The sequence below is a fragment of the Eleutherodactylus coqui genome, chromosome 7, assembly GCF_035609145.1.
Source record: "Eleutherodactylus coqui strain aEleCoq1 chromosome 7, aEleCoq1.hap1, whole genome shotgun sequence".
Taxonomy (NCBI): domain Eukaryota; kingdom Metazoa; phylum Chordata; class Amphibia; order Anura; family Eleutherodactylidae; genus Eleutherodactylus; species Eleutherodactylus coqui.
This window is the reverse complement of record NC_089843.1, coordinates 101,196,942-101,222,031: the sequence shown is the minus strand read 5'-3', so window position 1 is coordinate 101,222,031 and position 25,090 is coordinate 101,196,942. Positions and strand designations below refer to the sequence as shown.

At 42.8% G+C, this 25,090-nt stretch overlaps 1 protein-coding gene across 1 annotated transcript in view; it reads left to right on the top strand.

Annotated features, from left to right (window-relative positions):
- Positions 1-17,582, top strand: part of WWC2 (WW and C2 domain containing 2) — a 157,477-nt gene extending 139,895 nt beyond the window's left edge. Inside the window, exons 21-23 of the mRNA XM_066573497.1 lie at positions 321-563; positions 2,957-3,084; positions 6,173-17,582. Coding sequence (XP_066429594.1) covers positions 321-563; positions 2,957-3,084; positions 6,173-6,239 — 438 coding nt within the window. The 3' untranslated portion in view covers positions 6,240-17,582. The remainder of the gene's footprint in view (positions 1-320; positions 564-2,956; positions 3,085-6,172) is intronic.
- The last annotated feature ends 7,508 nt before the right edge of the window (positions 17,583-25,090 follow it).

Below are 25,090 nucleotides of genomic sequence, written 5' to 3'. Positions count from 1 at the left end.
GCATTATAATGTCAGAGTATAAGTCAGTCCAATCGAAGTATAGATAAAGTCAAAATATATCTGCATCCTACTAAATAGCAAAAGGTATATGATAAAGTGTAACAAGGGACAACCCAGCGTTACCGCACACAGGGAGATCACAGCGAAATGCCTCAACGCACGTTCACTGTGTCAGCAGGCGCATTGCATGGACCCTGAGAGAGTCTTCAAGATGTGATATTTCTTGATTGTTTACCTAGGACCTGCTAAATCATATTTGTTGATCCTACTTTATTGTGGCCAATTCTCATTTAAGATTAGCCCTCTGTTGTTCCTATTAGCCCATGTGCCAGACAATGACCAGAAGAGTCATGCACGAATGCCGTGAACGGACGTCCCTCGACTTGGAGCTGGATCTCCAAGCATCACGGACAAGGCAGAGACGACTCAATGATGAGCTGCAGTTACTGAGAGATCTCAGGCAGAGGTTAGAGGAGATGAAGGCCAGAGGAGAAACTGAATTGCCGCCTTGTGTTTTGGATGATGATCGTTTCCAGAAACTCCTAAAACAAGCGGAAAAGCAGGTAAAGATTCCTTACAAGTGTGGTTAGAAGACAATGTCCAGGTGCCTACATTTCAAAGCATTATATGTGATAGTGTTGAGGAAAAAAAGGAAGGAATTTATGAAGTTACTGTTTTAAAATCTTTTAGGATTTTTCATACTCGCTCATAGGGTGAGAGTAGGCAAACAATACTTGGGAAGGGGGAGATCTCCCTAGTGCCAGAGATGGGGGTGGATCTTACAAGAGATAAGCTACAGTGACCCTCTTGTTTTGGGACAAAATTCTCCTGGGTTTGGAGGGAAGGGGGAGTGTTAGGCTGTGCTTCTGGGACTTGTAGTACTCTGGGTTCTAGGAGCACATCTGCACAGGTGAGGGTTAATTGAGCTTGCTGGGTGTGGTTGTTCTGTTCAGCCAATCCCCAGGGTCTGTGTGTATGTATATATAAAATAATATTCCCTCCCTTCTGTAGGAGGAAGCTGGTATTTCCTCTGTCTGGTGTTTGTCAGTCTGGTTGAATAGTGTTTGTGTCAATGCAGCTTGCTGTGTGTGTAGTGTCTGGTCAGCTTGCTGGATGTTTGGTGTCTTGCTGAAGTAGGGATTGCAAGATACGAAGAGCCTTGTCGCGGCCTTGCAGCTTAAATTCATTGGCCAATGTACAAACTAATCCCTCGCTTTTACATTCTGCTTTACCATCTGCTTTAGCGTGCGAGGTTGTGTGATAAGTGTGTTTGTGCATTGGGTTTGTCTGTACTTGTCCTGGTTCCGTGTACCACCTATTCTGGGAGAGCCAGGGCTGAGGTTCCAGCGTGGGGCCGCCTTCATTGAGGCAATCTCTCCGCTTGTTAGGTAGGGTATCGTCATCTTCCCTGCAGCACAGGGTCAGTTTCCCCTAACCCATATTTTTGGGTCACGTTCGTGTGGTCCCGGTGTTTGTTTACCCACACGAACTGAACAGAGGGATATACATTGTCTGCAGTTGTTTTACTCTGCCTTCCATCCGATCTGTGGTTTTCAGTTGGCTGACGCAATCCTCATGCGATCGATTTCCCATAGTTCATTGGTAGTGAATGAAGGCACATGGGCGGATTTTTGCTGTGGAATCCGTAGCGGGGGTCTGCCTGCGGGTTCCGCAGCAATGTCCATCCATAGCATGCAATGTAAAAATGTTTCTTCCATGTACACAAGCGGAAATCCCTTACGATTTCAGCTCGTGGAGGAAAAATCGCAGCATGCTCAATTTCAGTGCATTTTCCACATGGACCGCTTCCATTGAAGTCAATCGAAGCCGTTCGACCTGCAGCCTTTCCGGAATGTCCATTCCGGAAAATGCACGGGACCTGCGACGTTGCCTAGCGACTGTGCGGGGAAATCTGTACTGCGCCGATCAGCCCATCCACAATACAGAGAATGAAGAAAAATGCGGGTACGCAGAGGTCAGCAGGCATGGTCATGGACTGATTCCGTGCCGTATTCCCCATGCAGAATCTTTTCGTGCCGTGTGCATGAGGCCTTAGACTACCAATGCACTATACCTGCACTATGATTGGCCAGAGCTGCTCACATGATCAGCTTTCACCACTGCTATGCACAGTGTGCATTAGATAGTTAGAAAGTTGTGGCCATCTTGGACTGCCAAAAGAGGGCTGAGAAGCAGTGGGTCAGAGGGGTGGCAGAGAAGAACTGCAGGTACTATATCCCCTCCCTTTCCTGTCTCTAAACACACTTTTGGATTGTTTAAACATTTCTAATCCACTGTCTGACGTCTAAAGACATTCTGATTGAAGGCTGTAAAGCTCTGATGTCGGAAGACGTCTGGCAGGGTATTCTTGCTGTAGATTACTGGCCGCTCTGTTGTTGGGGGGCCTCTCCAGCATATCCCATACCGCAGTACTGGCTCTAGCCAGCAGATGGCGCCATTGTATAATGGCAGAAAGAGAGAGCCCCCTAGGAAACCCTGAATCCAAAATTGGATTGCAAAGGGTTAAAAGCTGGAGGGTCACTTTACTACAAAGGCAAACTTTTAGATTCAATGATTTTCTCCCATGTAAGCATATGGAAATGTTCATGGTAATCAAGTTCCCTTCCTAGAGCGCGCATGAGGTTGTTTTGTTCGTTCAGTTTGAGCTTAATGTATTCTTGTACGGTGATGATGAATTCTACTCAGGGAAAGTATATGTAAGTAAATACTGAAGGTGATGTGGGAAGGTAAGAACTGAAATCATTAAGAGGGTATCTTAGTGTTACACAATTTAGCATCGCCTGATTTTGTAGTTCAATGTGACCTGCCCATAACTGTTAAAACAAGTTGTCTGCCAAAAAGCCCAGAACAGCCCATTAAGTGAAGTCATGTAACACATCCTGGTGATCCGATGCCTTTAGCTTTAAAGACAGTTGATGGTTTTATTTGTCTGTAGGCTGAACAATCAAAAGAAGAACAAAAGCAAGGATTCTGCGCTGAAAAACTAATGAGAAAAGCCTCAAAGGACGTATGCAGGCTGCGGGAACAGAGCCAGAAGGTGCCTCTACAAGTGCAGACATTCAGGTAGACGCAGAACACTCGCTCTGCATTGCAGCATTGTCACACGTGAACACAGCGCTACAACCTGCAAGCATCCAGGCTTTTCAGTAACGCTCTTTCTTGTTTGTTGGTTAAACTTGGCAGTTCATACAAAATCAAAGTCGGCCAACACACTTCAGACTCCGCACTGGGGGTGTAAGCTTCCCTCCTGCATTGTCTGTGCTGTGTGCTTTATGGCATCTGCAGTGAAGAGGGGTTTATGGGCAGTAAAGTGTTCATGGAGGGACCAGAGAGCAGCAGGGGAGCTGCGTACAGAACTTTGTCTTGCTATACACCTCAGACTAGAGCGTTGCTGACTCAACCTTCATCTACATAGCAAAGCCAAAAATGAGCTGCAGAAAACTTAAAATGTCAGGCTTTTCTGTGTGGACCAATGGCTTGCATAAATTCTGGAATATTTCATATTTTTTATATATAGGTGGTCACATATTAAAGAACATTAAAAATTGTTGAGTTTTTTTTAACCCCTTAGTGCCCAAGCTTTTTTCATTTTTTTTTTTCATTTTTATTTTTTCCTCCCCCTTTTAAAAAATCATAACTCCTTTATTTATCCATTGACGTCGCTGTCTGAGGGCTTGTTTTTTGCGGGACGAGTTGTATTTTACAATGGTGCTATTTAAAGTACCATATAATGTACTGAAAAACTTTAAAAATATTCTAAGTGGAGTAAAATGAAAAAAAAAAATAAGTCTGCCATTTTTTTGGAGCGTCTTGTTTCTACGGTGCACAAACTGCAACAATAATGACATGATAACCTTATTCTATGGGTCAGTACGATTATTTCGATGCCAAACTTGTATAGTTTTTGGGTTTGTTTTTTTTTCTGAACTACTTGTATTTTTTTTTTTTCTTAAAGATATTTAATTTTTTTAAATCTTTTTCTGCCGCCATCTTCTGCACACAACAGCTTTTTTATTTTTCGGTCCACATAGTTGTGCGAGTGCTCGTTTTTTGTGGGACGTCCTTTAGTTTTCATTGGCACCATTTTGGAATACATAACACTTTTTGATCGCTTTTTATTGCGTTTTTTTTCTTGCAGACAGGGTGACCAAAAAAACGCATTTCTGGCGCTCCTTATTTGTTTCTGACAGCTTTCATCCTGCGGGGTAAATGTGTTATTTTGATAGATCAGACGTTTTCAACATTTGACACCTCTCTCTTTCCTATAATATCCGTTTAATTTTGAGGCAGCAGGGTTGATAAGACACACTGATGAGGCTTCAGCTACACTTATAAATCTAGGTTAGAGGCAACGTGTGAAATGCATCCTTGTATATAATGCCTAAGCAACCTATAGAATATCGTAAATGGGACGTCTGAGTATGAGCTGATGAAGAGTTCACACATTTCCTAGCTATTCTATTCAATGCCAAAAAGGCAGATCTGCAAAGGATAAAACGCCAGCAGTGGACTGGGCCCCCCACCCCGAGCACCCCATTTTTCCATACACCATAAAATAATTCCGCCCTTCATGCCTTCCACATCGTTATCTGCCAATGTCTCACAATCCAACCCCCATCTTCCCCTGAAGCCGTTTTGCTGCTGCAGTTAGCGTGCCTCCACGCTATCTCTCCAGCCTCCATTTATCCCTGCCTTGCAGACATTGCACGGATTTTATATTCTTTTACAACACTCAAGAGAAAATACATATATTACCATGTAGGATACTTATGTGTATGCAGTTTTTGAAATACATGGGAACCATGGGTAACACCTATATTGTCTGGGCAGCCAATTTGGAGGTTTTATTGTATTTGGTTTAGGCCAGTGGTTCACAAACTTTTTCCACCATGGAGCCCTTTTTGAAGGAAAAGTTCCTTGTGGAGCCCCAAGGTGTGCTCAGGGGCGGGGCTTAGCACAACTTATTATTTTTACCTCCATCGTTCTAAAAATGACAGGGCCACTTAAAAAAAATATAGGGAGGAACACTGGAGCACTGGATGGGCTATAGATATACATTCTATTTAAAATTAACATGCTGTGGAATTAAATCCCGCACCACATGTTAACATCCACACGGGTTTTGTGCAGATTTTTTCCACAGAGTGTGGATGATTTTTAAAATCTCATTTACTTTGCAGCTACAGCTACTGTGAATTTCACAGTAAATCCACCCCGTGTAGTAATAGTGACTCTTATATTGGCCCTGTGTTGTAATGGGTGACCTCCACAGTGGCCCTAGTAGTAATGGGTGAGCCCCTTCACCCCTATATACTTACCTTTTCCTTGTAGTCAGCGCCGCTCCTCCTCTTCTCGGCACTGAGCCCCCATGCACACTGACGTGAGTGTGTGAACCCTGAATGTTTCTTCCCCTGTCTACTAATGCGGAAATAAGGAGGAGAGGTCTCGGGGGAGGAGGATCCTGGCTGCACACTAACGTCAGAGTGTGCACCAGGATCAGTGGAGCCCTTGGGGCTCCAACCAAGAGTCTGTGGTCGCGAACCCGAGGCATGCGTGTCGATGGCAGCTCACCCCTGTGTGATTACTTGCGAGGAGCTGCGACCACAGACCATTGGTCAGAGCCCCAAGGGCTCCATGGAGCACAGTTTGGGAACCACTGGTTTAGGCTATGCTCACACAGGAAAAATTTGCAGCGGGTTGTCTGTGCGAAAATCCGCAGCATTTATCACAGCTGGGGAAAAAAAACCCAAATCCGTACACAAATTGACATGTGGTGCGAAATGTAAAGCTGCAGCTTATCAATTATTTGCTGTGCAGTTTTGCTGCTGTTTTCACCGTCTGCCAGTATGCTTAGAGTTGCATCACACTTGACTGTGTTTTACCTAGTTTTTTTTTTCATAAATTACTATAAGGGGGGTGAGAAAATTTTGCACAGGGTGTCGTCTGCTCTAAGTTCGCCCTGGCTGTATGGATGTGTTTTTCCATTCTCACATATATATGGGTGAGTTGTATATGTGGAGTTCTAGATCTGGCTTTCGGCAGCCATGGCATTGCCGTGTTCATTTTGAAAGCTGAAGATCCAGTCTGGATCTGTTGGCAGGCCGTACTCTATCTCCAAGTCTAACTCATGTGTTGCTTCTTATTGTTTCAGGGAGAAGATTGCCTACTTCACCAGAGCCAAGATCAGTATCCCATCTCTCTCCGCTGACGATGTATAGTTATATTTTTATTTCACAGCTGTAGTTTTCCTATCAGCCTCTTTTTAGATGAACATTTTTGTAGCATAGCTCTCGCTTTTATGGTAAAAGTAAAACTGAATATTTTTTTACATTACCCGTAGTTTGTAAAATTTCTGATGCTGTATCTTGAATGAAAAGACTAGGTAAAAAAAAAAAAAACACCAAATGAGAAAAACAGAAAAAAAAATGAAGAAACCAAAGTAGAGTAATTTGGTACACTGATGGTAATTTTGTACAGTTTGTATGTGTCATATCCACTTATTTCTAAGGTTTTGTAAAGGTGGAGCAACAAAACAGTGACAGTGTGCTTTTTTTTTCCTGTTGAACTGCACTGTGCTCAGATATTTCATGTTCAACGGACTAATGTTCATGTTTTCATGTAAGCTGACTGTGAAATTGGCTGATAAGCCATACATTTTGACTTTTGCACCAGAAACTTTTTTTGGGAGTCAATTTTAAATTTCTTAACCTACAAGGCTGCCTCATGAACCCGGTGCTTCTGGATCCCCTAGTGGTGCCATTCTTAGGGTTGGTATTCACTCTGAAGAAAACAGTTAAGAGGTGCTGGAAGATGACGCGTATTCATTTCTACACCAGGGTAGGGTTAAGGCAACGGAGTATAAAGTTACTTTTCTAGAAAACTACACAGCTAGTTACATTTTGTAGGTTCAGAAACCGAATAGCTATCTGCATATCTCCACATTTATTTCTTTTATTCCTAACCAATACAAGTATGGAACTCGGTCAGTATGCTGGGGTGGGCTATCAATATTGTGTGGTGTGGTTATACTAAAATCTATTATCCAGGTACAGCTTTGTATGGACTTGATTATCCAGTCTTAAAAGCTGAGTAAAAAATTGACATTTTACCCCCAGTCGCCTAGTAGCATGCACATCTTGAGGAGCTGCTCTACTGCTGTGTCACTCTTCTTCTGGAGACGGGGACAGAGGGTTGTTTAGCGTTTGTACCTTGTACGTTCATCAAGGAATTCATTGGCAGCAATTCCCTTTCCCCAGTTGAAATGTATGTCATTAAAGTTATTTGTAATGGTGCCTGTACATGCTGCAGAGGATCTGCAGTAGCATCATGTGGCGCAGAGTGTTAAGGCACCAGAAATGCACTTCTAAGCTCTCGCTCATGGCCTGAAGGTTGTGAGTTTTATCCCCGCTTGGTTCAGGTAGCCGCTTTAAGGATGACTCAGCCTTCTGACCTTCCGAGGTCGGTAAAATGAGTACCCAGCTTGGTGGGAGGAATAAATAAATTACTTGAAAGCTCTGCAGAATAATTTGGCGCTATACACATGAGATTTATTATTCTTTCTTTTATTTGCAGTAACTGCTTGCAGATCACCGCTAATTGCCTGACTGCACTTAGACGTAGCAATTTGAAACCATAGCAATTCTAGGCGCAGCCCATCAAATAGCGATAATCCACAAGCGATTACCTCAAATTGCCCGCAGCGTGTACAGGCACACACTTATAGGGGTATTCCCATTTCGGGTTTTTTTCTTCGCCAAGATGGAAACCCTCTGCCATGACGACCGGATGGAGTCTATGGAAGGGGTTGAGTGCTTAGTGTAGTGGTGTTTCCATAGCTCTCATTAAATTGAATGGGAGCACTGGAAACGGCATAGCACAGTGCACCACACTGTTTCTGGAAGTCCCTGTGTGTACTGCGTTGTGCTACATTGTTTCCATAGCTCCCATTCAATTCAGTAAGAGCTATGGGAACAGCACTACACTAAGCACTCGGCTCCTTCCAATAGGTGGTCGGAACAGAGTTTGCAGGTTTCCTATCTTGGCTATGAAAAGCCATGATGGCATATCCCTTTAAAGAAACATCCATGGGATTACATGTGAAACGAATAGTGAAAGTATTGGATTGGGCCCTTACTGTGTAAACAATCTACTAATCTGAATTTTGTATTTAGTAGTTTGTGGTTTACATAGTCCCTAATCTAGGGTTTACCTTTAGAGCGTGCTGAACCGGACACCTACAAACACTGAAAACAAGTATGGGACTCGTTCTTCTGCTGATCGGCTTGCTTCTGTGAGCATAAAAATGCTTGATGCCCAACTGTTCATCTACCAGTGTAAACTTGGAGCCGTGCAGATAATTAAGGCCCTTTTACATGAGACTATTATCGTTGGTAGTTGTTCAAAACCCCGCGCTCAGTACTGAACGGCCGCTGCTTACAGTGAATGGAGAGGGGCGGGGGGAAGAGCGGGAGAGAACACTCCTCCAGCTGCCCTGCCTCCCTGCCAGCCGCACTGTCAGCGATCCAGCGATACTCGCTCCTGTGTAACAGTGAGAGGTGTAGGAAAATGAACAATCGTGTTAGCCATCAGTTGTCCTCATAGATAATCTGCTTGTGTACAAGCGGGTAACCAGCGCTGGCTTACTTGCTCATTACCAAGATGGTGGTCGTTGGCATAGGCAGATTATCTGACCATGTAAAAGGGCCACAGGAAATTAGTGCTGCGACCTGATTAAGATTGCAAACACAGAACTATGACCATAGTATTTAAATAGTGATAAGAAGGGAAATCCCAGACTCCAAAATGGTAAGACCTAATTTTCTGATACTTATAACCCACCAATGCTATTCGAATTAGTTATCTATGATCCATCAGCCTTGGAGGGAAATCTACACATAAATGTAGCTTAAGGCCGGTTTCACACGGGCGATAAAATCGTGCGATTTGAAAATGCAGAATTAGGAAACCCATGCTTTTTTAATGGTTTCCTTCACATTTGCGATGTTTTCAGTCATGCGATATTGCGCAAAAAAAATCACGGCATGTCCTACCTTTCTGCGTTTTGCTCTTTATCGCCCATGTTTCCCTATGGAGCCTCCGTTCAGTTTCCAAAATTCAATTTATATGAAGGTTTTACTACTTTCATAATGAGTCCTCTTACTGTACATTCAGTTGTAAAAATAGATACTTTGATAAAATGAGAGAAGTCACTTCTTATGCCTCAAACTTGGAGCCCTACAGCAACCCTTGTGGGTGTACCATGTCCGTGCGATGAGGCTTTTACATATATAGCACTCCTGCCAATTCCCATGCAGATAATCTGTATACAGTTACTACAGAGAAATAGGTTGCCAAACCCTTATGAGAATTGTGTAAGTTTAGAACTAGGAGGAGAAAGTTTTGCAAGGGTTGAAGTGAATTAGGGCCAGCATTGTGTATGGTACAATTATTGTAATTACTGGAATAAACCCATAGTTATCATTCCTAGCCTCTCCTATATGAAAGTGGCCATTCAGAGACTCTTGTATGAGCCCAATACCCTCTTTTTATGTTCTTTTTTTTTTTTTGTTAATAACTTACCCCAAATTTTATTTTTTTCTAATTAGGGAATTTTCAGCAGTTGGGTCTATATAATGTACAGCAGACATCGTAATGCATATCATAGGGTCATAAGTCTATAATTACACCTTGAGTGTAAATATATAGAAATGTATATAAAACCAAAAATATTTGACCCTATTTCTGGTTTTATATACATTCACTAAGTAATCCCACATCTGTCTGCAATGATTTGGTGATCCTGCATTGAGCAGGGGGTTGGACCCGATGACCCAGTAGGTCCCTTCCAACTCTACCATTCTATGATATGTTCTTCGCTGTAAGAGCAATAACAGGGCCCCAATTAGATGATTTTGATTCCAAAATAAAACTCCTCTTATATTCTTGCAGCACCCAACACAGCGGCGCTGTTCACGGCCAAAGACCTTAGAATGGAAATGGGTCAGAAGAGTCATAGATCTGCAAAAACAGACACTCCGTAATTGAGTATGTGCTGTGTCACCACCTGGGATTAATATTTAGGGTATCTTTTAGGGTCACTGAGAGTTTGCTATCTCTAATTATGGTCCCATTTTCCTGTCTGATCATATTTTGGGGGCTTGGAAGCAGAGTGGTATTAAAGTGAGTCTGACAGCTACTATTATCCCTATAGGCTAAGCTTATGGGCTGAAAGTAGCTGACCTGCTGAGTCCAGGAATGTACGTTTCATATTTAACTTCCCCGTCATTCCCCCAGTGTGAGCGCTGAAAGCCATCACTGAATGCATTGAGTGGCGCACTAAGTAGTCCTCACATTCCAGCTTTAGAATGGTCATACTACTTGGGCTGCCTTCACACTGGCGAGAAAATGGTGTGATTTTTGAGCAATGCAAGAATGAAAGAAAGTACAATTATGAGACCCAAGCATTTCAATGACTGCATTCCTATCTGTTTTCTAGCATGCCATGTTGCGGGATTTGTAAGTTGCAGCATGTCTTATTTTTCTGCGTTTTGTTATTTTTTTCCTGCCCATGTCTCCCTATGGAGTCTCTAATTTATTGCATCGCAACGCACTAACTTGTGATAAAATTTTAACATTAGCAACTCCAGTTTTCATCTATCGCGCAGGCTGTGGAAAAAGCATCGCTGACGCTCAAACATCGCATGAGCAAATATGCAATATTGCTGCAATGTTTTCACCACGATATCGCGCTCGCCAGTGTGAAGGAGCCCTTAGCATGCTGCTCCACGCACTGCAGCAGCTTTGAGTGCTGACACTGGGGAAATGGCAGAGAAAGGAAGTATAAAACTTCCATCCCCGGACTTGTGGGCCAGCTGCTTTCAGCCCATTAGCTTTGTCCTTTAATGGCTTGAGTCTTTTAACCATAATTGGAGTTATTAAATTTGTAACGAGCCATTCTATATAAAATTATGTAAAATGCTAGCTCTCGGTTCTATATTAAATTGGCAGATAGTTTGAGGGGTGTTAAGTGAGTTTATTCAAATAAGAACAAGGAAACTTGCTTGTTATATTCATACAACCAAATGGGAAGCATACCTCCACGTAGAAGTTTTTCTGAGAAAACGGCGGAAAGTATTCAGAACCTCTTAAAACCTGCCTCCCTACACAGAGTCAGTGCTGCAAAGCCTTTTAGTACAATTCTCCCTATTTTGACACATGGATCTTTCCAGGACAAATCACCTGACGCTGTACGATTTTTCCGAAGCTATGCAAATGTCTTGATTACTAGAATGTATACGAATATCTCAATTTTCAGACCAAGGGGGTCAATTTTAAAAAGGTCACAGAGAAGTATAATTTTTGATAATTCATATCTCAAAAACCCTTGAGGGTAGGAAAATGTGCAAGGTGTGATACATTGATTTGTAACATATTTTTCCTAATGCTGTAATTGAAACACAAGTTTAAGTGAAATTGGGACAAAAATTTCAAAATAACTTATTTTTAATTGAGCGCTATATGAAAAAATGTTACAAATTCAGGAATTTCAGGAAAGTGTTCTTTGTAGTGTTTGGAAAAAAAAAACCTCTTGACTGTGACCAACTACCCACAACCTTTTACTGGAATCAAATATGACCAAATACACCTGAATACAGACATATCTCTACTTTCGTTGCCTTCAACTTTCACCGGTTTCCAATTTCGCCGATTCTTCAGTGCAGAATCTTGCCTCTTTTCATCACTTATTTCTAGTTTCACCACCAGCCCATGTGACCTCGCTGCTGACGTCACAGCCATTCATGGATTGCTGCAACCACAGCCATTCATGGATAAATGGCTGTGATTGGAGCATCCAGTGCTGGCTGTGATTGGCTGAGCGGGCTGCACTCAGCTGACTCAGCCACTCGGAGCAATCCCTTGCTGGAGATGAGGGATTTCAATCCCCTAGTCACTAGCAAGATGCTCTGACTACTTGATGAGCCTGCACAGAGCTCCGGAGAGCGGCCCCCGGGACACCGAAGGCACCTGCTAGCTGAGTATATTGATTTTTTTTTTTTTTTCTCTCAGGTAGTGTAGCTAGAGTGTTTAACGCTGCAGAAAACGCAGTACCAAGTTGTGCCACATTTTTGGCAGCGCTGAAACCACTGCCCATTTATTTCAATGGGTGACGGAGGGCCAAAACCGCTTGTGTGAGCATCCCCATTGAAATGAATGTGAGCGTTTAGCACTACGCTGAAAAAGCATCGCTAAACGCTGTACAAAAATGTGGTCTAGTGTGTTTTTTTGAAATGTCTAGAACGAATTAATTGGATTTACATTGATTCCTATGGAAATAATTACCTCTATTTTTACTGGTTTCAAGTTTAGCCGATTGCTTTCGGACGGATTACCAGCAAAACTAGAGGTTTGAATGTATGCTTCATATCATGAATTGGGTGAGAAATCTGCTTTTCGACAGAAATTACATACAATTTGTGTAGCTAAACATTATTTAATGTCTAAATTCACCCAATTTATAATATGAGGCATATTCAGGTGTGTTTGGTTATATTTGATACCACTAAAATTGTTGATAGTATTGGGTTGGTCACCATCAAGAATCAGAGATGGTTGGTTATTACCCCTTGGGTGATTTGTTCTGGAATGACCAACATGTCCTTCTAGCTTATACGTTGACCAGGCACCTTCATACTACTTCCCATTTATGATAAGGATAGTTTTTCTGTAACTACTAGTGACCACAACTATTTTGTCTTTTGATGTGTATAGACAGAATGGTCAGAATTGCAGGAAGTCATCGACAACTAAAGAAAAGGGGGCAATCAGTACGTGCAGAAGAGATTAGTCTCTGTGAAATCGTATAGCACTAGGTTGCAAACTTGCCTCCATATTTTGAAGGATGTTTGTCATTTTGTATTTGGCTTTAAAGGGCCTCTCCAGTGAAAACATATTTTTTCTTCACTGCATCCTTCATCTGATTGCCACACTGACATCTCCTCTGCATATTTTACTCTTTCACCCAATGCAGAATCCTCTTTGATACACACTAGAGACATCTTGCTTTTTAGACTATTCCTTGCTTTTTCTTCCCCCGTGCTGTGTTAGAAATCCCATGATATATCAGCATAACCTGACCGGTTAGAGCCAGTACCATCTCTGCCTGCTGGGAGAACAGTGTGGTTATCATTACTCTCTATATTCTACTAAATAATCTAAAGACCATAAGTATACAGTCAGGAGGATGAACCTTTATCTCCATTATAACTGTGTGTTACAGGATCCTCTAATTAGCAATAATGTGATAGGAGCTTCACCATGCTGGAAGTCCTGGTGACTCCGCAGGAGTGTTCGAGAAATAAGTATTTCCAAGACAGTCACAATGAGCTCACATGACCCACCTGAAGACGATTCCAGAAATTGCCAGATAGAAAGGAGTCATAAGCTAATACTAGCCGGCTTCTGTAAACTGAGGGACTAGTTCAATAATAAACTAAGAAAAAAAATCACTGGAGTGGCTCTTTGGTCAATGATGTGCTTGGCTTGCCAATCAATTTTGTGTTCAGCTATGCCTTTTAGGCCTCATGTCCAGAGGGAAAATCAGGCCCGCTACGGATTCTCCATGGAGAATCCGCAGCGGGTCCCTCCTGCCCCGTGGACATGAGTGCTGAAAATAAGAATAAACTTGCCCACAGGCGTCCGTGCAGATCTTCCCTTCTTCGCGGCCGTATCTTCTTTCTTCGGCCGGCGGATGTGCTCGGCACGTCAGCGGCGTGCCGCGCGCATGCGCCGGGCACATCCGCCAGGCCGAAGAAAGAAGATCCGGCCGCGAAGAAGGGAAGATCTGCACGGTCTGCTGCGGGTAGGTTTATTCTTATTTTAGGTCTCCCGCGGATCCGAACGGCTTCCATAGGCTTCAATAGAAGCCTGCGGGAGCCGTCCCCGCGGGGGACCCGCACAAAAATGGAGCATGTCCATTTTTTTTTCATGCTCCATATTTTTTTTATTCACTTTTATTGACCATCCGCGGGTATTTATCTACCCACGGGTGGTCAATGCATCCCTATGGGGTGCGGATCTGCGTGCGGGTGAAGAGTTAAAAAAAATCCGCTGCGGATTTTAATTATTCTTTTCCCTGTGGACATGAGGCCTTAATATACAGTTCCAAGGGGTGCAGTACAGCTACTGCAGTTGTCAGCACCTCATGTTTAGTAGAGATACTAAGCCAGCCTTTCTGCTCCGTCAGTAGCAGATAGGCCTGTGGTCCTGAGACAGTAAAAAAGATATCCAAAGAATCCTTTCCATGCAGATGGTTAATCTCCCAAAAAACGAGGTCAGTGTTAACATTTTTCTTTTATGAATTGTTGTACAAAAATAGAAAAAGGAAAAAATGCATTTTTTTTTTTGTTTTGTTTTTTTGGAGGGAGGGGGAGATGACTTCTATCCATAGGCTGTGCTGGGTATTGCAGCTCCGTCCTATTGTAATAGATGGAGGTGAGCTGCAATACCAGAAAGAACCCATTGACCAGAGTAATTCTGTTTCTAGGGGAAAAGTAAATCTCTTCCATTTTTTTTTTTTAATCCCACACCAATCCTTTAAGGATGTAACGCAGTATATCAGTGTGTAGTGATGGGGACACCTCTTTACCCTGCTCACCTGCTTTTTTTGTCATTGTGATTCATTCCGCTATACAAATGTGAACAGCACACTAATTACAAAAATTGTGCAAATAATTTCAAGTGTCTCTTTCAAGACAATCAAGTATTATTGTGAAGAAAAAAGTTGCAACATTTGGCGCAAAAAGTTTGCGACTTTTGACAGGTACACCATGCTACGCCACTTTCCAAAAAAAAAAAAAGCGGGGCACGGCTTGTCTGGAGGCAGCATGTCTCCGACTGACACATTTATGCCAGAAACTGTTGTAAATTGTACCAGAGATCTACAAAATCTCCTAGCTCACAAAGATTTCTGTGGAGTTGCATGAAACAGCTAAAATAGGAGGAGGTATGTGCCTCCTCATATACTAGGCACATCATGCACCAATGGGGTTAATATTAAGGCCAACGTATGAAGCGCAAACACCAGTCTTAATAAATCTCCTCGCAAGCCTCCAGTGAGTTGATACAAGGTAGAATATTGCTAAACCTGAGAAGATAAGGGTTACGGGGCAATGCTCTATCTATACCATTGGCTGCAAACTGTGCCACTCCAACCACGCTCTGCAGACCACCGGTCTATACGCTACCTGCATGTAAGACTACTAGAAGTCACGTATGTACTTGTCAGGTCAAAGAATTGGGGAGGACATTAATATGAAGTCATTTAACCCCACTTGTCCAAGGGCACAACAACAATGAGCGGTGATTTACCCTTGGTCTCTGTGGGGGATAATGGTAAGAGAATCTGGCAACAGTTTATCGATGTGAACCAGTAACAGCAGTAGATTAATGTAGCAGCTATCGTTCCAATGATGGTTTTGCTATGTCCGTGGGTGCAAGTATACCGCTCTGTCTGATTGCATGCCACGTGGGACTTTTTCAAATTCTCAGGTATGCTTCCACCCATGAATGGTCATAGCTAGAGCATTGTTGGAACGATGGATGCTACATTAATCTACAACTCTTATTAGTTCACATTAATAAAAACTGCTGGCCGTTTCCCTTTTAAGGTTTAATGAAGGTCGCCTGTTTTTTTTTGTTATTTACGTCGGCTTGATTATGTAAAATGTAGACTGATGTGTAGAGCTGTTTTGTGTCTTTTTAATGATTTACTCTCTCCACTTATTTATTTGCTGTCTTATTTATGTTCTGTTTTTCATGTAGTTCAGTTCTGGCCATTTTAACGGTGGTCATAAATAAAGCTAACACATTCCTGTACAGCTTGTCCTACATTTACAGCTGTTACTTATTTATGTATGTCGTGTTACACATTGAGGCTTAGGATGGGCCAGTAAGATCTATTCCCAACAGATCCTGGTTTCATCATATCACCCTGAGCTGACCCACAGACCATGCCATATCCTTGGGTAGGATCGCAAATAATTATGTGTTCATTCATCTAATTAAATAACCAATATCTGTCAGAATGATCTGAAAGCATTTGTGTGTAGACTCAAACTAGGAGAGAAATGCTGTAAAGTAATGGCAGGGGATTACCTCACTAGTGAAATGGCTCAGGCTAGCAGGCACCTATTCTGGATTCTAAGTTACACCAACAGATCGTCGCTATGTCAGTCATGTATCAATCAGTATGTACATGATCCGTAAGAGCAGGCAACCTGCAACACCTCTATTGTTAGACTACAATGCCTAGCAGCTTTTGCCAGTTAATTTTATATGCTTGGTGCCCTGCAAACCTTCAGAGTAACATTGGAAACCTATGGTGGTTATGTTTCAAAGGACCCAATAAGTTAGTACTGCAAAACCCTACGGGGAGTTTTCAAGACTGCAACATGTAAACGGTTATACCCTTGTGGCCAACTTTGCATTCAGATATCCAAATATGCAGCTTCTCAGGATCCATAGTTGGCCACAGGGGCAAATAGAATCAATTTGTATGGCTTTGCCCATTAGTGAGGAACTTTATGACTGTAATGACAGTATTTTCTGAAATAAGGTGGTCTTCTTGTTTTCTGCAAACTTTATTGCCAAAAGTTTAGCGACTGATGTCATGGACCGACTTGCATTTTTAAAGGGGTTTTTCGATATATAACATTGTGGCAAAGAGGAGGGGTGCAGACAGAAAAAAAAACTATACTACTCCCTCTATGCATCCGCCCTGCTCCTCCACTGTTGCTCCAGTCTTTCAGTAGTTTGTTTAAACATTGCCTACAGCGTTCATATGGTTGTTTACCCATGTGACGACTGCAGCCAATAGAAAGCCCGACAGACATAATCAGTGATATCCCTTTAAGAGGCCCAGGGATTCTACATTAGAGGCCCACATGACATCTCTACGGAACGTCACCTGTCAGATGCCGTGGTTCCACAGCACCAAAAGGCGCTCCTGTGCCACGGTAAGTATATTAAACATGGTTTGGGGTATGGCGGCCCAGAAATAAAGTTTAAAAGTTACTTGGACAACCCCTTTAAAGAGCTTTCAGCTTAAAGAAATCGCCAGTGATGAAAAACTCAGAAAAAGGAAATTTACCATCATTTGTTATGAGTCTTGCATTTTCTATATATTTCTATTCCCACTTTTTACATGCCACTCAGTGCCTTGTACATTATAGAGGGAAATGCCGTGTTAGCCAGTAGATGGCAGCAGCAGTCTTATAGCCTCACTGTGTGCAGAGAACCAGAAGTTGCCTTGTTCCATTTGCAGGATGTGTAAACTTTTCACTATTTAATTATTAAAGAATTTTTAGTATTCGTTGTACCTATTCTTTCTACAAGTATCTATATCCGATTCCTAGTATTGCAGCCACACCTCAGAAAATGATTCTATTTGTAGCCAAATGAACACGTTATCACATGGATGAAATCAAATGTTAACTGTAGTATCCTCCTTAATTGTTGTGAATATGAAATGCTCAGAACTGAACTAAAGATGTAATCGGGTTAAATTCTGAATGTCTGTGTTTCTCATTGTGTCCTTGTCAGTAATACTATGGAAACGCTACCATCACACAGATTAACATGGTCTCTGCACTTTCCAAGTGTCTCAATGATTTGAACAAAACAATACATTTTTTAACAAAAGAGATGTTGCTGGAGTGTTTTTTACATTATGCTGTATCGCGCACATCTATATAATATTGATTTGACGAAATTCTCTGGTTTTTGCACTGCTCTGGGTTCTCAGCAGCGTTATTGCACTCATGGATAAGGATGGTGCTGTGTGCAGTATGGTACCTCAGCCTTCACTACTTTTAATACTGAAAGGCTGCAATACCCGATGTAGTCCATCAATACGAGTGACACCACTGTTGCTGAAAGGAAAACATAAAAAGCACACCTTTTTATTAATTCTGTACAGCCCCTTTAATACTTCCAATGTGTCAACAGTCATTTTGTAAATCTTAGATTGTACGCTGTTACTCACTATAAACAGCCATCTCGGGCTTACATGGAGTCAAGTCACATTATTATGACCACCAGCTAATATCCTGAGTAACCGCCGTATGGACAGCAGCTGGACGGGCTGGGAGTGAGTCAATAAGGTGCTGGTAGGTTGTCTTAGGGTAGCGTTGGATAAAACATAGGATAGCGTTGGGGCGAAGCGTGATGCTAAACATGGACAAAATCTGGGAAAGTAGGGATATCTGCATAGCAAATAAACGCAGGATAGTACAAACCATCGTTTCCCCATAGCCATGTATGTGTGTGAAAGCTGGACTACGAAAAAGGCTGATAGAAAGAGGGCTGATGTGCTTGAGCTGTGGTGCTGGCGAAAGCTCATGTGTATGACCTGGACGTCGAGAGTAACAAACAGAGAAGTCCTGAATCATATAAGACCCGATATATCACTGGAGAGCAAGATGACCAGACTCAGACTCACGGATTTTGGCCATGTAATGCGAGCAGGGTTGTAGGAAAAATCTATAATACTTGGACAGATCGGTCCGCCTAAGAACACAATGGGTTATACAGTAAAAGCTGATATTGGCATGGACATTTGGTACGTGTACTGACTTTGACACCCACCCACAGTCTCCATTTGCAGTGGCGTTGCTAATGACGAAAGTGGACTTCTATAAAATTGAACCAGGTTGTCTTCGGTGACAAATCCAGGTTTAGTTTGGGCAGTGCTTATGGCTGTGTTTGTGTCTGGAGACCAAGGGGTAAGTGTCTCAATCCTCCCTTTGCTGGAGAGGGGCACACTGCCACCACTGCTAGTGTGATGTATGCGATGCCCCCCAGACAGACAGTCGGTTACCCTTAGTAGTACAAGGGACAGATTTATTGCCAGTAGAACATGTTTGGGACCATCTGGAATGCCAACTTCGCCTGCCTACAAGCTGGACAAACCAAAAAGTTGTTACAGCAAATATGCACTGATATGCTGTCGGATACAATATAGAAACCGTATGCCTTAATGCCCCCCATATCACATCTTGCCATCCAAGCTAGAGGCGGTATAAGAGGGTCCTAGAACCTCCTTCAAGGGGGTCAGTTTTCTGTAATAAATTATCCTTTTGCTCTGATATTGTAATCACATATCAATGTTACACAAGAAAGTTTCATTCGATTTCGACAACTCCTTCTAGGGAAGGGATTTTTTTTTGTCAATGAGTGTATGTAACGTCTCCATCACTTTCCTGTGGTAATTCTTTCTTCAGGATTGTGTGGGTGGGACTTCGGGAAAATTGGATGTCAGAATCCCAGCATGCAATCCCTGCAACTCTCTTCAATCAGACACCTACCTGCTTGTTTGTTGTGAGTACAGCAGCTCACCAGCGTCTTACCCAAGCACCATCCTCTACCATTTGTAGCTGTTCCTCCAAAGTAAAACAAATGGATTCTCAGAGTCCTGTCTGTAAATAAACACCCCCAAAACTACCATCAAGATGTAGATGGATCCAGATCCACATCTGTTATAGATCCGTCTCTTGTTCTCTTACATGTATTATATGTTACTCAAATATATACATGTTATTCAAATATTAAAAACAAACACTGACGCGGCTCACCACATTGTGGAAGTAGAATGCGCAAATATTTGGTATCTACACACGAATATGTAGGTAAACGGAGGGCATTCCCAAACTTCTGACTTATAGGGGTTGTCCCGCGAAAGCAAGTGGGGTTCAGCACTTCTGTATGGCCATATTAATGCACTTTGTAATGTACATCGTGCATTAATTATGAGCCATACAGAAGTTATTCACTTACCTGTTCCGTTGCTAGCGTCCTCGTCTCCATGGTGCCGTCTAATTTCAGAGTCTAATCTCCCGATTAGACGCGCTTGCGCAGTCCGGTCTTCTCCCTTCTGAATGGGGCCGCTCGTGCCGGAGAGCTGCTCCTCGTAGCTCCGCCCCGTCACGTGTGCCGATTCCAGCCAATCAGGAGGCTGGAATCGGCAATGGAACGCACAGAGCCCACGGTGCACCATGGGAGAAGACCTGCAGTCCACCGTGGGTGAAGATCCCGGCGGCCATCTTCGCAAGGTAAGTAAGAAGTCACCGGAGCGCGGGGATTCGGGTAAGTACTATCCGTTTTTTTTTTTTAAACCCCTGCATCGGGTTTGTCTCGCGCCGAACGGGGGGGGCTATTGAAAAAAAAACAAAAACGTTTCGGCGCGGGACAACCCCTTTAAAGAAACAACCTATCTGCCCGTGGATCAATATATCGGCAAAATATACCCCACAATAACATTTATTTTGACAAACTATTAAAAGCAACTTAAAAATAGTAAGATATTCTGTGGGTCCCCCCCCCCCCCCCTCTTGCAATTGTATAATATATCAAATGTATAATCATGTATACTTAACATGGAATATACTTATACAGCGCTGGGACCGCGATCCAAAATAGTCTGGTGTGAAGAATCCCTTAATTGCACCAAATATCGTTCTCACTCAGTACATTTATAGGTGCATATATATCCTTCAGCCCTGGTTCATATAAACTTTTGTATTATAAAGTTTACCGTACACGGTCTTGTTCCACGAAATTGCCGAACATCGGCACCCGCCAACCCAGAGTGTAACTGGCCTCCTTACTTTGCTATGCATCCACACAGCAAATCAAAGTGCAAGGCTTAGATCAATATGAAACACACATGCACAACCTGCTGGGTCCTGTTGTGCAAATAAAGACGATTGAACAATACCTCTTCAGCGCCCCCTATTGGATTGGCAGTATTCCTGCAAATCAATCTCCAACCCTTTTATACAGGTTCGGCAACAATGATTGGGAATTGAAAACTACCATTGATGAGGGGCAAACACTCCGAAACAGCTGTCTGTGTATGGATTCTGGCTTGGTTTTCAATTCCCAGTCATTGTTGCCTAGACCTATATAAAGGATCAGACATTGATTTGCAGGAATGCTGCCACCCAATAGGTGGCGCTGCAGAGGTATTATTCTATCTTCCTTATTTCAATATATTTCCCAGAGGAGCATGAATGGTCTTAAGTCTCCTCACTCACCTTCCAGGTGCTCTCCTTAGGGAGTGATGATACCCCTTTCAACTGGGTCCTGTTCTACACATGTTCACAAAAATGTATTCATGCCTGCTTCTTATTGCACTATTCAGCTTGACCCAAGTCCCTTTTGATTATTAAATTATCACCATGTGGAATTATGGTAAAAGCTTCATAAACTTGGCAAAGAACACCTCTTCAATTTTCACAATGATAGGAAGCCAAATCAATAAAATGTATTTGGTGCACGCAGGTACATATTCATACTCAGAATTCAGAAATATATATAAAATGTATGTATGTATATATAACTGTGTGTATATCAAAGTACTAGCAACCACTTGTCCGTGAGTGAGTTACATGCTCCGCCCCTGATCACGTTACGATGACTTCTTCCGACATCCTAAGGCTGCATTCACATGAACGTATACCGGTTCGGTTTTCACGCCGAGCCGATATACGTCGTCCTCATCTGCAGGGGAGGGAGGATGGAAGAGCCAGGAGCAGGAACTGAGTTCCCGCCCCCTCTGTGCCTCCTCTCGACCCCTCTGCACTACTTGCAATGAGGAGAGCCGGAATGGGGGCGGGGCTAATTTGCGGGACTTAGCCCCGCCTTCTTTCACTGCAAATAGTGCAGAGGGGCGGAGAGGAGGCAGAGAGGGGGCAGGAGCTCAGTTCCTGCTCCTGGCTCTTCCATCCCCCCCCCCCCCTGCAGATGAGGAGGACGTATATCGGCTCGGCGTGAAAACCGAGCCGATATACGTTCATGGGAATGCAGCCCACCTCACGCGCTCATGGACAAGTGGTTGTTACATGCAGAGCCTGACAGCATCTGTGTGTTGACAGGACCTTTGATGTCACATGGTGTCTGAGCTTCGCCCCTGATTTCAATGACTGTGATGTCATCACAGGCCCTTCATATTATTATGTGTGTGTAATGCCTGGGCATCAGGATGGATGTAGCGGAGCTGTGTGGGAATCCGGATGGATGTAGCAGAGCTGTGTGTGATGTCTAGGAATCAGGATGGATGTAGTACAGCTGTGTGTCATGTCGGGATGAGGATGATATAGCAGAGCTGTGTCTCGTGTCGGGATTAGGATGGATGTAGCAGAGCTGTGTGTGATGTCTAGGAATCAGGATCGATGTAGTACAGCTGTGTGTCATGTCTGCGGATCAGGATGATGTAGCAGAGCTGTGTGTCGTCTGGGGATCAGGATGATGTAGCAGAGCTGTGTGTCGTGTCGGGATCAGGATGGATGTAGCAGAGCTGTGTGTAATGTGTGTGGGGTTCAGGATGGGCGTAGTATAGCTGTATATGGTTTCTGTGTGTGTGTATATATATATTTGTTTTCCTGCCTTCCACAGATTAGAAAACAAAGTGCCCAACCTCTTTTACATTTATTCACCTTGTGTCAGGGATTTTATTTTAAGAATTGCTTTATTTCTTTTCCCCAATTTGAGAATTCTGGTCTGAATTCAGATGAAAAAATTGTCTCTGTAGGTGCAGTGGTTACTTTTTTTTTTATCAGAGCAAGAATATTACTAACCTATTTCAATGCAAATATACAGCAGTCCCTTTAGTTATAATGGTCGTCCTGGAACAAATTAATATTTTAAGTTGAAAACATTGTAACTTGATACCATAACTCTACGGAAAAGTGGGAATTACTTCCAAAGCGCCCAAAATGTAAATTCAAAATCAGAAAAAAATTGGGTTGACATATTAAAGTCAGAGCTGCTGATAGATGCAAATGACTTTCTATGTTTATGAGCTGAGCTGCTTCATCCTTCTGTACAGTTTAGAATGTACCAAAAAATGTGGAGTCCCCCTCACCTGGTGTCAAAAGAGATCAGCAGTACAGGACATGTAGTACCTCACTCCACCATAAAGAGGCGCTACTACACAGTGCACGCACTTCGATAATGTAGGTGTTTTACCATTGAAATGCTCACGTTGATTGGCTGGATGTTCCAGCATAGTGCACGTGCCACAGATCCGGACTGACGGTGACACTGTATGTTTGGAGGTATTGTTCCATCTCCCTTATTTGAATGTTTCGTGTTACAATGTTCCAAGAAAGATCATTGTATGATGAAAATATTGTTTCCTGAGGGCACTGTAACTTGAGGGATCAATGTATTCATAAATGAACGTCAAGGATTGAGATGAAGTAGAATGCTGGAAGGGGTGTAATAAAACCCTTAACTGGACATCACAGCATTAAATATCAGTGACCTGGTCCGGTTGTGCAACTCGATGCAGCCTAATCCTGAAGAACAATAGAAAGAGGAGAATTTAATGTTCCTTTTAAGCCTTACAGTAAATTAATAAATGTATGTTTGAGTTGTAATGTGAGGATATTTTGTGTTTGATGAGAAACAATATGGAAAGAAAATCACATAACAGAAACTTAAGCCCACATTTATTAAGCCATTTACTCCAGGTTACAAAGGTCTGAAATGTCACAAATGATGATGTACTAAATATTAGCAATAACAATTGCAAAATGTCAAGATTGATGTGGCCTCCAAAGGACACACAGTTCAAGCTAGGTTTATTAACTAAAATATGTGAAAATGGTGCAAATTTTGGTGTACATCTACACATTGCTGCAAAATATTCCCAACTGTCCCCTTTACTTAGAATGGCTTTAAAATTGTCAGTTGTGTAAATGTAGGCCTAATACCTGGTTTTGACATGATTACCACTCAAAAAATCTTTTGAGCGATAATCCTTGTGTGCTTTACAGCGCAAGGTGATCGCTCAAACGTTGAGCGATCACCATGCGCTCCGAGCGGAGGATGCAGAAGACAAGCGGGGCCGCTTGCCTTCTGCATCCAGCTGTTCCCTGCTTGGAGCGCCTGTCTGTTCTACAGCCAAGAGCTCCGCACGGAGGATGCAGAAGACAAGCGGGGCCACTTGTCTTCTGCATCCAGCTATTCTCTGCTCGGAGCGCCCGTCTGTTATACAGCCAAGCAGGGCATGCAGAACACAGTTGGACCGCTCTGTTCTTTATACCCCGCCAGTCTTCAGGGAGTGGGATACAGCTGAAACAATAGTATCCGCTGTATCCTGCTGTGAATTCCTGATTGCTGATCTTTCAGCATTCTGAAAGATCAGTTATCAGCGACGGCTTAACGGAAACTGCACGATGTCAGTGCCGCTAGACACGATTATTGCTCAAAGGATGGCTTTGAGCGATTTTTGAGCAAAAATCGTTGTCTAAATTAGCCTTTAGTTTCCCCTTGAAATTATTAATTATGAGTCTTTTATGGCTTTCTAAAGTGCAATTTGGTTGGGCAGGTTTGTAACTTACAGACTGGTGAGATCTGCATTGGATTACAGTCATCTCTTTTGTGCATCCTTTGGTAACATACAATGGGATTTTTTTAACTTCAACCTTGTGTTGATCTGTGGGCAAATTTTGCAAAGGCATGGCAACAACGTTTAATTGAGACTTATCAAGGAGCCATGTGACCCAATAACAAGGGAACATTCTTCCCTGGGTTCTAGTATCAGGCAGATCATGGAGGATTGTTTTCTGTGTAGATTAGTCACCCTTAGTGACCACTAATATGCCTTCTTACAGCAGTCATTAGGGGGCCTTGGGCTAAGACTATGCTGCTTTATAGTGGCCTGATCCTAAGGTCTGCATGAGTGACCACTACATGGAAAACCGGGTGCTTGGATGTCTGATAGCTGGGCTCCTGCGTTAACAGCAAGAATTAGAGAAACCTCCAGTCCCAGGCGTTTAACCTCTTGGATGTCATGGTCAGTAGCCACCATGACCTCTAATTGGTTTCAGAAAGAGGGTCTCTCTGTACCACATACTTTCCCCCAATAACAAAAAGATTATCCAAGTTAAAAAAATGTCCAATGAAAACAAAGATCTGGTACCGTGTTAGCCAGTAGAGCAAAATGTGATTGTTCTCAGCAAGAGAAACGACGTAATCTTGTAGATATGATACCTTTTAATGGCTAACA